Here is a 13194-nt window from a genome sequence, read left to right as displayed (position 1 = left end):
AGAGAGTATATCGAGTATAGAGTTATAACCAAAGTATTTAAAGTGTTCTTTTCTTAATGAAGTCGACGCAAACAGTGTCCCAGTGTCTCAGATGAGTCCTCAGGACTGACGGGAATACTGCGCCAGAGGAAGTGCGCCGCTCGTCCGTCTCTGCGTCCTGACTTCCTGTTCTGTGGTCGAGACAGAAGAAAAAAAAAGCTGCGGATCCGCTTCAGGCAGCAGCATGGAGCCCAAACACAACACAGCGCCCTGACGCACACGCCTCACACGCTCGCGCGCACACTCGCGGACGGACGCAGGAGCAGCAGCGGGGTGAGTTAAATAAGACTGGATAATTATAACAACAATAACTAAAGTGTTACAATAACCGTTTAACGTGTGGAGTGTTTGTGCGCGACAGCTGCGCGTAAAAGTGCGTTACGGGAGTGAAGGAGCAAAAGTTGGGATGAAAGAAGTGGATGTTGGCGAACGTGCTGTGAGGATTCGTTACTTGAAAAGTTCTGCTGGAGGTCCTGGTCCGTGTGGACCTCAGCAGACTCACTACCTTCCGGACTGACGCTGGCAGCAGACAGTCTTGAAAGTGACTCACCGGCGCAAACAAAGAGCCGTTTAAGATCCAAACGAACTTCCTTCACTTCTCACATGTACTAAAGGCGACAAATCAGATGTCCGATTATTTTGTAGGATGAATTACGCATGTATTGTTCGGAACCTGAGTTTTAGAAATGCGCGTCAAACCAGAAACACAAGCTTAAATCCATTTATTTTACTGCAACTCCATAACATGAGTTCAGAACTAACAGTGACGATTTTATTATTAGCATAGGGCTGATAAAATGAACAATATTATATTCTTAATATCGTTATACATGCCATATTCTTTGTTCTCTTAGAAAGGTGTATACACCATATTTGAAGTGTAGTATTTAATGATAATAATTATATTCTTTATAAATTAAAATGATCTTCTTGGTTATTTTTAATAATGTATTTGTATCTAACACACGAATACATTATAATCAATAGCTCAAAAAAAGTTATTGTTGTTATATTTTTAATGTATACATGTATTATTTATTTTGTAGTATTATTAGATTAGATTAGATAAACTTTATCGATTAAGGTGACATATTCCATTATTTTTCTTCCTGCTATACTATTACAAATACCTTTTCACATTTGCATAACGAATGAAACTATAATGACATATTTTACCTCCTTATATTGTCTTCTATTAATATTTAAATATTATTTTCCCTTTATTACCTGCAAGACACATTTGCAATTTGTAATATTTTCTTATTTGATGTTATCATACTCATTATTTTATTATTCATCTATAATAACACTTGTCTGTGTGTTGCACAGATTATTCCATGTCTATTAAATCCTCTTTAAATTAATATGTTTATTTTTAATATATTAGTATATTAAAAAAATGTTTTTATATATATATTTATGATTACAGTATATGTGTATGTACATGTTTCAATAATTGTATACAGGTATGTGCTATAAATACTTTATACCGGCACACTATAATTAAAATATTGAATTTATGAATATGGAAGTTTGTCAGATTCTGTCTTCTATCAATAAACAAGTGTATGTGTGTGTGTGTGTGCGCGCTTGTGTTTGTGTGTGTGGTCGTCTCTAGCGACAGGAAGAGGAAGTCCTTTTCTTTGCACAGACGGAAGTTCCTCAATCCGCAGAAGACGCCCCTGTGTCGTGAATGATAGGAAGTCCTCATTTAGATTAGACAGTGTAGAGATCTCAACCATAGTGTAGGGTGTGTGCAAGTGACTGTGAGTGTGTGAGACAGAAAGTCAAAGCGTAATTGGGAGAAAATAGCATGAAAAGTAAGAGCGTTTGTGTTTCCAGGTAAGCACTTCATTTATACTAGTGCTTGACTTGGCACAAGGCCACTGACCACATCCTGCTTTGTCACCATGGTAATCTCTGCTCAGCCCACTGGCAATTTAAATCACACACACTCCAAAGATCATGAAATAATCACACTGTGATAGCGGAAGTGAACAAGTCTGATCACTTCTCTTCCTTTGTAAATGAATGTGTCCAGACTTGAGTTAAAAACTTCACTTAAGTTGATGTAAAGCTGAATTATCAATGATCAAATGAGTGATGATGGTACAGTGTGGCAGTTTTATGGAACCACGGGCGATGATCAGCACCGACAGAACCCAAAATTAAGCCAAATACAGAATAATCAACTGGACATTTTCACACAAAATGATGATCAGTACATGTCAGTTCAGTGTGAACTAGAAAGGTGGCTTTGTGTGTCAAACTCCAGGTCATTTTATGTGGCCTGCTGCATTGTTGTCTCAAATCAAAACCTTGTTTAGACTTATAAATCAGTGTTTAAGATAAGATAAGGAAGAGAGATCATCCAAGTCAACAATGAAAGACTTATATAATAAAAGTAAAACTGACATTGAAAAAATTTGGTGTTTGGTAAAGTAAGACAAACTCAGACATACATAAGATCTTGATATACTTCCTGTTTCACTGGCCCTTGTGTGATTGAGTTTGGCCCCCAGCTGGAGATGTACAAGAGCAGAGGTTGTTGGACAAGCATACTGATCTGAGATGTGACCGCAGATCTCCTGTGGACATCATGGAGAGCTCCATCACACTCTGGCAGTTCCTGCTGCAGCTTCTGATCGACCAGAGCCACAAGCACCTCATCTGCTGGACGTCCAATGACGGCGAGTTCAAGCTCCTCAAGTCGGAGGAGGTGGCCAAGCTGTGGGGGCTGAGGAAGAACAAGACCAACATGAACTACGACAAGCTGAGCCGAGCGCTGCGCTACTACTACGACAAAGTCAGTGAGAGCCACACTCATATTCTGACTTCATGTTCCAAAGGTTTGGAGAAAAGCTGAGGAGAGCTGTTATTAGACACCCAGACTAGAAGCACGGTTCCTCCACATTGATAGAAAGAAAGGAGGTGGTTGGTGCTCAACCAAGGTTAGAGCCCGAGAGAGTTTATCAAGGAAAAAAAAAGATTTGATTTGCTTCTAGGAGGCTAGTTGGTCAGTGTTGTCTCACTCATGAACAAATCAATAAAAGTTTAGTTTAGAATGTCCCACCACACCCACTAACATGTCCGTTTGAACTGTTATTACATCAGTAACTCACAGTGGTTGAAGGTGGACAAAAACTGACTAAGCACACGTTTCTATAGCCTTAAAATCTACATGATGTGGTAAAGAAAGGGTTAATTGTGTCTTCATTTATATTTCTTCTGCAGAACATCATCAGAAAAGTGATCGGGCAGAAGTTTGTATACAAGTTCGTATCGTTCCCGGACATCCTGGGGATGGACCCTGCACTGGTGGAGTCTGGGCGGCCCGGAGAGGACGGCCGGGTGACGATGTCAGAGACGGAGAGTGGAGACGAGGACGGAGGAAGGGGGGGTCAGTTCCTTTCATCCCGCCAGCATCAGGTCTTAGATCTCCACCTGCCGGTCAAAGCTGAACCTGACGTGGACCTTCATGAAGACCTCTGCACCGTCATCAGATTCAGTCCGGCCATACCTCTGACGTCTTCAGGGGCGTCACCTCACCCGGTGAAATCATCTCCGTCGTCACCCCCGAGCCCGAGCCATACCTCTGACAGGTCAGAGCCCAGCGCTCAACCCTTAAACCTGTCGTCTGGTCCGAGGGAGAGGTTCAGGAGCACTGCCGCACCAGAGAGGAAGGGTCCCTCTTCCTCTCATGGTAGGATCTCCAAAACAAGGAAACCTAAAGGCCTATATATCCCCCCTTCCTCCCTCTACTTGACGGTCAACGACCTGGTCTCCATCGCTCTCAACAGTCCAGCCCTGCCCTCTGGATCCCTGACCCCGGCCCTACTCTCAGCTCAGGTAGGATCAGATGCTGTGAAGGTCTGAAGCAGTGGAAGTGTCTGGCTTAGGGAATTCCAAATATCAGACAGGGAGGAGATGGGGAGAGGTGAGCGGATGGAGGGGAGGTGGTTTATAAGTGAAGCCATATGTTCCGGAAGTTCCACAAACAGACTGAACAGACTTTTCCCTCAAAGAAATCAGGACCATCACTCAGCGTCTAGGTTGATCTCAGGGATGATCAGTTTTAGGTTTCAAATCTTTGTTAGCAGGGTCTGCTGGGATTCTCAATGTTGCACAAAGGCAGGACATGTTGGAAAAACAAAGCCTGGAGTGTATTTCAATCAATTATCTCACTTAAATTCCCTTCTCCATTCTCAAATATACAAACAAGACTCCTGATGCTTTTCTGTAGACTAGAGTGTTTTTCAGTGCAGTGTTGTGACAGGAAGTGAGGGGCGAAAGGACAGGAAGGATAAGAATGCACATGTTTAAGCTCAAAAATACCACTTCAAATATTGCACCTCTTATTTAGGACTCCAAGACGATAATCATCTGAATATGTATTATTTAATATGCATAATTGATTCAAAATCGTAAAATGTTATAGTGTTTATCCTAAATCATCAAATGGAATCAAAATGGTTTGCCAACAAGGAATCTTAAATTTAATTTCTGATATTTTTTTTTAATGACGACATATATCCTTATAATTAAAGAAAGACATTTTTCACTATACAATTTTCGCAAAATATGTAATCAGAAGGATATTTTGTTGGCTCGGAAAAGTGTTTTGCCAGGAAATGACAGGAAGTAAGGCGCAGTGAAACAAGAAGTGATGTGTAAAAAAATAGTTCCTGGTTAGACAGGAAGTCATGTCAACAGCACATGACAGTTCATCACAACCAATAACTGACCTCAAACAGAAAGGCAGGTTTAATTTGATCATTTCGAGTTAAAACAAACAAAAAGTCTTAAGAAATGCTATATATGAAAATAATTTAAAATGATTCCAAATTATTTAAAAAATGTTTTTAATAGTGTTAATTAGTGAAACAGTGAACCTTGTTATATTATAATTTAATGAGGTCTTTTCATCCTTCCAGACTTCACCTGGTCTGCTACTCGCTCCAAATCCTCTTCTTTCATTCTGGTCCAGTCTGAGTCCTGTGGGTCCTTTGAGTCCAGCACAGCAGCAAAGCAACAGTCCGCTCTTCCAGGTAACGTTTGTGAATTGAAACTTACGTTACGCAAGTAGTTTTCTGTTTTTTGTGTGCATTTATACAGTAAGCACTCTTTAATGATGTAAAATGTCTTGTTACATTCATAGTTTAATGTGATTGAACAGCTTCGTATCATTTTCTCAGTATGCTTTTCATTTTATTCATAATTTGTTTGAAAGAAACATTTTTATTTAACTACTTTAATCAATAGATAACTTTGTAGGTTTTTGTTTAAATGGCATTTGTCATTGAATGTGGTGGCAATTTAAATATGATTAATTTAAGTAAGGAAACTCATAATCAGTGGTCATAATCATTTTGGTCATTGAATTTCAGTGTCAGTGTGCGGGTGGTATATGTGATTCACTGTGTCTGCGTTTCAAAATAAGCTACAGATGTATCCGTTTCCGCTAAAGCAGCGGAGGTGGGGGGAGGTGACTTCCTGTTTGTGAGGGCCGGATGGTTGGTGGTTGAACATCAGTATCAGTGTCTAATCACACATGCAGAGAAACTGAGTAGGTAATTATGGAAGATCCACGTCACTTGAACTATCTCTCTGCAGTTCCCCTCCTTGAGAAATGGACTTCCAGCGTCTCTGCCGGGCATAGACGTGAGCCCCTCTCTGCAGCTATCCTCCAGCCCCAACAAGTCCTGATCGCAGCCAGAACTCTGGGCAGGATGGAAGAGAGTTCATCTGGATGAGCCAATCAGATTTGAGTTCAAATAACGTCAAAGTGTAATTCTGATGGAAGAGAATGCAGATGAAGAGGAGAGAACACAGTCAGGTGTCACAACACTGACACACAAGCTGAACCATCTTGACCAAAGAACACAATGATAAACTTGACGTCTGCTTTGTTACAATTGTTCAACACTTCTTGTCCATGTGTAAATAGTGGAAGCAGAAAGCTCTCAGGAAGTGGGCTGTGAATTTTTGGTTGTACAGTTTCATGCTAATTTTCTACGCACAGTCTGTTCTCTAGCGTCATATTAGTGTAAATACATTGAGCTATAAATAACAGAGATTCACGTTGCACAGGAGCTTTTTCTATTTTGGAAAATGATGTTTCAATGAAAGTAAAAAAAAAAGAAGTCAAGTTTGTCTTTTGTGTGTTTTTAAGCAGGAAATAGATGTAATATATTACAAGTTTTAAAGACACTGATCCATCCTTTCAATTCAGTTTCAGGAAAACATAATCATCTCAACAAATCATTGTGAGTTAGGATTAATCTGATGCCAAGTATGGTATAATTTATAAGATCTATTATACTTAATACTATTAATACTATTGGATCTGGAGAAGGCATTCAACTGTGTCCCTCAGGAGTGCTCTAGAAGCATGGGCTATCAGATACTCAGATAATGGGTGTCTGTACAATGGGTGTCAAAGCTCCAATCATTCTCTTAGGTGACAAAACAATCGATCAATTTTATTTTGTTATACCAACATCCTAGAACAACAATATCCAGTCTGGAAAAAAACTTAAAGAGGAAATATTGCTAATATCTGACAACTCAATTTGCCACAATGCAAAATACATTATATCATTCTATCAAAATCAATTAAATCAAAACAATAAATTAAAAATGTATTTAAAATAATTTTTAAAATAATTCATTATTTAGTGTTAAAAGAAAGTTTAAAAAAAGATACCATGAGGTGGATTATTAGTCTTATAGCCTTTCATTCATTTTGTTTAGATTGTACCGTAACTGTACTGTTGTAACCTTCACGAGTAGAGATCAGCGAATTTAAACTGTTGCATATTAAATCAATACGTAGAATTGGATCCCATTCATTATCAAATCTGCCCTCTTTAAAAACTTTAAAAAAAGAGACGTCCCTCGTCTACAAGATAACATACTCCAAACATTTTTTTTCCTCAAGATGAGATTCTTGTAAGTTCACAGAAAACTCTTCTAGACTGTCAACACATCATAAAGACTGCAGAGGCTGAACAAGCTTGTCAAGTATGTTTCGTTACCACGTGGAGAGGCTGATGGAAATCTTCTCACACCTTCTCCACATGAACTATTAGAGACTCAGTCAGAACTCCCTGGACAAGCCAGACTGTAGGCAGCATGGCTAGTTTTTCCTTCACGGTGAGGGAACATGTTTTTGGATTTTAACTGACATTACTCTACGGTTGCAGTCCTTTGTAAAACGGGATGGTCCAGTATTTACAAACATAGTGTAGCGATCAAGTGGGCAAGATGCATTCAGGTAGATGACAGTGTGTGTATGTTCGCGTGTGCCACCATAACTTACTGACCACCATGTTCTTTCATTGTGTTCAAGCTAGAACGGCTGTGCAAGTCAAGTCACGTGTCTGTGGCAGCGAAGAACAGACAAGCCTTTTTATTGAGTTTAAAAGGGACGCACTTTGTCCCGTATCACCTTGAGAGTCAAACAGTCCGTAAAATGTCGTCGGTATAAGTTAAAAGTTAAGGTAATGTTCCTTGGAGCTCTGCTGCGCTGTGACCAATGAGCTGCCAGCACACTCATACACCAGTATGACAAACCAGTATCCGCTCATCTCATTGGTCGAGCATGGAGGACAGACACACACCTGCGAGCATCACTGTGACTGGCAGCAGTAATACTCCATTTCCACACGTTTGTGGAGAGGATTTGTCGTTCATGAAGAGTAAATGGACAAATGGAATAAATGTTCAGCTGAGGTGATTAAAGTTGAGCTCATTGTGAGCCTCATCTATGACTTGTCTTGCTCACTCTGTATCAGTGAAAGACAAAGACTCACAGCAGCAACATCTCAGAGGAAACGGAAACAAATCGTTTGTCTCCACATACAATGGCATTGAGCTGTTCATAAGTTACAGGATTAATGTTCTGCTTATTTATTGTTTTATATTTATTTATACAGTTTTATGTTAAGCAGGAAAGTTTTCTGTTTGAGAGTTAATTATTTTGAAAAATATGCATCTAATTCAACTCAGGTTTAGATAGTTAAATGTTTCACGACTGCCAACCCTACATTACTTTCTCGTACCTGAAAGAATTGTTAAGTTCTACCACAGTGTTTTATACCGTTCCCTCTTCTTTTTCTAAAGTAAATGTGACGGACAGCAAATAATGACAACAACAGAGCACTTTACGAAACATTAATTTTACTTCCGAAGGTTATGAGAAATAAATAATTCCAGTTAAAACAACACACACCAACTGTTCACGGGCAGATCAGTGTTTTTGAGGTTAACGACACAGCAGGCCTTTCATGCATCAGGCAGACACACCTCCATACGTACATATTTACACTCTCAGACACAGGCTTGCTAAGACGTTTCAACGTGACACCTCGCAACGATAAAAAACAGTTGAAGGAATCTGCAACCATACTGTTGTTAATAACATTATTAGCGACAAAATGCTGCTTATTCACGTGTAATTACAGCGTCTGAAACCATGGAAGTTTGAGTATTGGCCATTTTGGAAATACATTTTTAAAGTGTCAAATTCAAAATAAACTAAATATGTTGCAATTACTACTGTTTGCCATCATGGAGTATTGCAGCTTAACTGAATAATACTTGAAAGTGCAAAAATTGAGTCGAGTCATTTAAAATTAACATTTAGTTCAAAAATGAACGTAATTGTATTTGTACGTACTGCCATTATATGTAATGTTTTTAAAGATCTTTTGACCATTACATGTTCGTATTCTTGAGAAACCCTTTAATTGACGTATTTTTAAACTGCTCATGTCTGGCCCATTTCATGATCTTATAGTTAACGAGAATGAAACACAGGCGAGACGTCAGAGGAAGCAGAATTTGTTTCTCAGGTCCGTGCGGGACACTTCGTTGATGCAACAACTTACACGTAGGTACACATTTAAGTCCGAAGACGAGTGTATCACAGGATAACTACCATTAATATAATGCTTGTCCTGTCAAAACCACCATCTGCAACAACGTATCATATTAACACAAAACATTCAGTCGAAGGCCTCGACTATGTGCAACAGACTGCTGCCCTTCTGGACCGCAGACATGTTTTCTTTCACTGTTGAGCAAGTCTTAGAAACCTGCATGAGAGCAAAGTATTTCACCGTTCATCTTCATTCTGCTACGACGATGGTGCGAACGTGTCTCCCTATCTGTAGAACATTGGACCAGAACAAACACAAAAAACATAAATAAAACACTTGATCCCTGCTGATGGAATATCTGACGGCTCAGGAATATTTTCACACTGCAAGTACGCAAAAAAAACAAAAAAACAGTCAACATAAAAAAAACTACCTTCAAATGTTTGGAGGAGTTTGCTTCAGTAAACATGCAGTAAGGAGAGTGAGACACCTATTATTTTCGTGCTGTAGACAGGAGGGGTCCCCAGGACACCTTGAAGGGTCTCATTCTAATACTGTTGGGTAAACACCTGCTTCTACTCAGCCGCCCGAGGTGGAACGTGGAAGTCTGTCTCAAACAGTTTGGAATTGAACTGCAGGGAATTTCATGGTCAAGGAAGACAAATATTTACCATCATCCACTAATCTTCAACCGCTGTCTGGTTCCAGATCTGACGACACTTCTTCAAAAGAGATGAAAGGAATCCAAAGTGGCTTTCTGAGGGAGCAGCAGCTCTACCGAGAGTCTCTTGTGGATGACGTGGCTCGGCATGATCTTCATGAAAACTACTTGTAGCTTATTAGGTGTCTGACTTTGTTCTCTCAGTCTCGTTGGCAATAGCAGGGAGTAGAAAGGAACTTTGTAGCACAGCTTGTGAACTGCTACCAAAAAACAGAAAACAAAATACATTTTACATTTCACAAACCTTTTGGATGTCTACTTGTGCATGATGCCTTGCGTTCACACACACACACACACACACACACACACACACACACACACACACACACACACACACACACACACACACACACACACACACACACACACACACACACACACACACACACACACACACACACACACACACACACACACACACACACACACACACACACACACACAGTGTTAAATACAGTAGTACTTAAGCAGCAGAAACCTGCTCTCTCCCTTACACCAATAAATAAACAGGGTCTCGGGTTCCACCCAGAGTCACTGGCTCAGAGTGTGTGTGCATGTTAATGTGTGTGACAGTAAAGTACGGGTGGGTCTCCTCTGGGGTGGGATGGGGGTGTGCTCATGCGAGAGAACTTGGTCCAGGTAGAGATAGGGGGTACTAGAAGAGCATGCTCTGTCTGCGGTTCATCTTGCCATTTCCTGGAAGGATGAAGTGAAGAAGAAACATCAATGATTCGCTCAAATTCAAATTATCTTTACATTTCATACAAACAAATAATCACACAAACCTTTTTAATTTAGTCACTATAGTAAGCGATTTTATAGCTTTAAAATTAAATTTGACTTTATTAAGAAAGAAATTAATTGCTAATATTTAATAGCCAGCCAATTAGAAAAAGATTAATTAACAGACCTGAAAAGGTAAAATGGTTTTAGTACAAAATTGTAACTGCCACACACCAGTATATAAATCGTCTAGAAAGCTAAGATTGTTCATTCCTCATTCAAGAGGTAAGTAAGCTTAAATGCTAGCTTAACTAAAGGAGGACAAGCTACCATGCTAAAATAAGAACTGATACACTTGAACACTAAACATTTGAAGACGTATTTATAATAACAAATTGATGCTGTCAGAGTTTGGATTAGCAGGTGTGCTAGAAGACCAGCAGTAAGTGATTAAACCTTTAAATATGGGGTTAACTGATAATGACTCACAACATGCTTGAAATACTTACTAAATGAGCTGAAAGTAGAAAGAGACTTTTTTTCCATGAACTGAATCACAATGTTAACTAGATTATTGCATTACAGACCATGTCATGAATGGTGGTCTCACCTAACTCAGGGTAGGAAGCGTTCCTGTAACCTGGGTCCCTTTGCAGCTGGACCTCCTTCAATGTAAATAAGGATGCACCTGAAACACATGTGAGATTCAGTCTCCACAACAGATGTTTCTGTCAACTGTGTCTGCACGTGTAAGTGTGTGTAGCGCTCACTCTCAGGAAGTGTGTGGACTCTGATGCCAAGCTGCCTGAAGTAACACTGCTTCATCGCCTCCTCAGCCGAGATCCTCTTCTTCGACTCATACTGCGCAGTTCAAAATACATTGGCACTTTAATAGATCGAGGAACCGATGAAACATTTTGTTGTTGTACAAGCTCCTTTTACTGTATATTCCAATGGATTGCTTTAAGAGGAAGTTTGTTACTTTATGACACTCACTCTGAGAAACGACAGAAGCAGCTCGATGCCTTCACTGTCCAGCCTGAAAGAGAAGAGCTTGCTATAAAGCAAAAACCAAAAGCGAGGAAAGTGAAGACGGAGACAGACAGACATTTCTGTACCCACTCACCAAAAAGGCCACATTTTAGACTTAGTTTTTACTCTTTGCCTGGACATTTCTAATGTATCTGTACATGATGTCCATCTGAGTGATCATTCTCTTGTTTTGTTTAACCTGGACTTCATCCCTGAACATAAGCAAGGTTAGGTCTGAGAGGCGTGTCATCTCAGCAAATATTGCACAGTTTGACCCTCTTTCCTTCAATGACTGCCTTAACGTGGACAGTTTCATTCACTGTTTCATTAATCATTGTGTTGAAATACTGGATCAAGTGGCACCTGTTAAATAGAACTTGACAATTTAGAAAAAACGTTGCCCTTGGACAAGTGAAGATCTCCTGTGTCTCTGGTAGTCCACTTAACTTGAGGTGCACAGACTTTGCTGATGACATCCAGCTCTACTGCTTATTTGATCCAACTGAACCCCAGAGGCTGAACAGCTTAGTCAATTGTTTGCTAGAAATAAAACAGTTGCTGATTGAAAACACTTTACAGCTAAATTTGGACAAAACTGAAACTCTGTTTTTTGCGCTCGATAATAAAGCTCCAGGGTTTGTCAGTACTTGGGTGACACAGGCCAGTGTGTCAAACTGAGCCTGAGACTTCTCGTCTGGACCATTGTTACAGTTTATTTTCGTGTCTAAACAAGAATGAGCTGTCTCGCCCGCAGTTAATACCAAACTCTGCAGCAAGAATTCTAACCCGCTCTAGTAGAAGAACTCACATTTCTCAGATCCTTAAAACTGGCTTCCAGTTTCTTTCAGGATCAACTTTAAAATTCTGGTTCTTACTTTCAGATCTATTCATGGTCAAGCTCCTCCTTACATCACTGATCTGATCCAGCCTTACACCCCAGCTCGGGCTCTGAGGTCTGTGGATCAGAATCTACTGATGGTTCTGCACACATGCTTCAGGACTACATGAGAGAAATCCTTCCAGGCTGTTGCTCCTAAACTTTGGAACAATCTTCCTCTCCCTCTGTGTTTGATGGAGTCTACTGACTCCTTCAAGAAACATCTTAAGACATTTTTATTTGTGCAGGCTTTTCCCTGATTCTCTGGTCTGTGTTGGTCTTATGTGTCTTGGCCTTTTATAGCTTCTAACTGTGTATTGTTTTTGATTGTTAAAGCGCTTTGTGACCCCTGTCTACAAAAGCGCTATACAAATAACCATTACTTACTGACAGACAGACAGATAAAACAACACAGACAATAGATTTATAAAAACAAGAACAAGAACAAAGTGCAATAAAGAGAACAAAAATACGAATGACTCAGAACAAATGAAATAAAAAAAGGTAGCTCTACAAGACCTTGGGGCGTGATTGATGAAGGGCTGGGGCTTGTATTTGGGAAAGTTGTAGGACTTGAACTCATCTATCGTAGAGATCCTGGGCCACTTCTCCTCGGTGGGGGTGCCTGTCAGTGAGATGGTACAGCTTTAGGATCCAAAGCTATGACACAAAAGGGAGATAAACTCCTCGTTCACTAACCCAGCAACCTGAAGATGAGGTGAAGCTCGTCCTCCACCGTGGAGCCAGGGAACAGCGGCCGACCTGCAGCCATCTCATAGAAAATACATCCCACACCCCTACACGGAGTAGATAAAGAAACCTTACACAAAAGTCTGCTTCTCTCTCTCACTGGTTGTTAAGTATATAAAAAAACAATAAATAACATTGTGTTTTGTAGCTTTCTTTGAAAAAAGGTCCAT

General features: G+C 40.0%; 2 protein-coding genes across 8 annotated transcripts in view; one reads left to right on the top strand and one right to left on the bottom strand.

Annotated features, from left to right (window-relative positions):
* The first annotated feature begins 115 nt into the window (after positions 1 to 115).
* On the top strand, positions 116 to 6181 carry LOC148084952 (ETS domain-containing protein Elk-3-like). 2 transcript variants are annotated; one of them, XM_087787956.1, is made up of 5 exons: positions 116 to 312; positions 2623 to 2845; positions 3274 to 3888; positions 4974 to 5087; positions 5653 to 6181. In XM_087787956.1, the coding sequence occupies exons 2-5, from the start codon at positions 2639 to 2641 to the stop codon at positions 5743 to 5745; spliced, it is 1029 nt and encodes a 342-aa protein (XP_087644082.1). In that variant the 5' UTR covers positions 116 to 312; positions 2623 to 2638; the 3' UTR covers positions 5746 to 6181. The 2 variants fall into 2 exon arrangements, with proteins under 2 accessions (XP_087644082.1, XP_087644081.1); XM_087787955.1 differs by lacking the exon at positions 116 to 312 and adding an exon at positions 1626 to 1881.
* A 2022-nt stretch (positions 6182 to 8203) lies between these two features.
* Positions 8204 to 13194, bottom strand: part of cdk17 (cyclin dependent kinase 17) — a 31118-nt gene continuing 26127 nt past the window's right edge. For 2 of the 6 annotated variants that reach the window (XM_087787950.1, XM_087787951.1), the window contains exons 12-17: positions 12974 to 13071; positions 12794 to 12899; positions 11362 to 11404; positions 11136 to 11226; positions 10976 to 11053; positions 8204 to 10338 (exon numbers count right to left, since the gene is read on the bottom strand). In XM_087787950.1, the coding sequence (XP_087644076.1) occupies positions 10298 to 10338; positions 10976 to 11053; positions 11136 to 11226; positions 11362 to 11404; positions 12794 to 12899; positions 12974 to 13071 (457 nt within the window). In that variant the 3' untranslated portion in view covers positions 8204 to 10297. The remainder of the gene's footprint in view (positions 10339 to 10975; positions 11054 to 11135; positions 11227 to 11361; positions 11405 to 12793; positions 12900 to 12973; positions 13072 to 13194) is intronic. The other 4 variants (XR_015710772.1, XR_015710773.1, XR_015710774.1 and 1 more) reach the window with 4 other exon arrangements.

Source organism: Callionymus lyra, chromosome 3 (assembly GCF_982586985.1).
Source record: "Callionymus lyra chromosome 3, fCalLyr1.hap1.1, whole genome shotgun sequence".
Taxonomy (NCBI): domain Eukaryota; kingdom Metazoa; phylum Chordata; class Actinopteri; order Syngnathiformes; family Callionymidae; genus Callionymus; species Callionymus lyra.
Note: the sequence above shows the minus strand (reverse complement) of the source record. Positions and strands in the feature narration are given on the sequence as shown.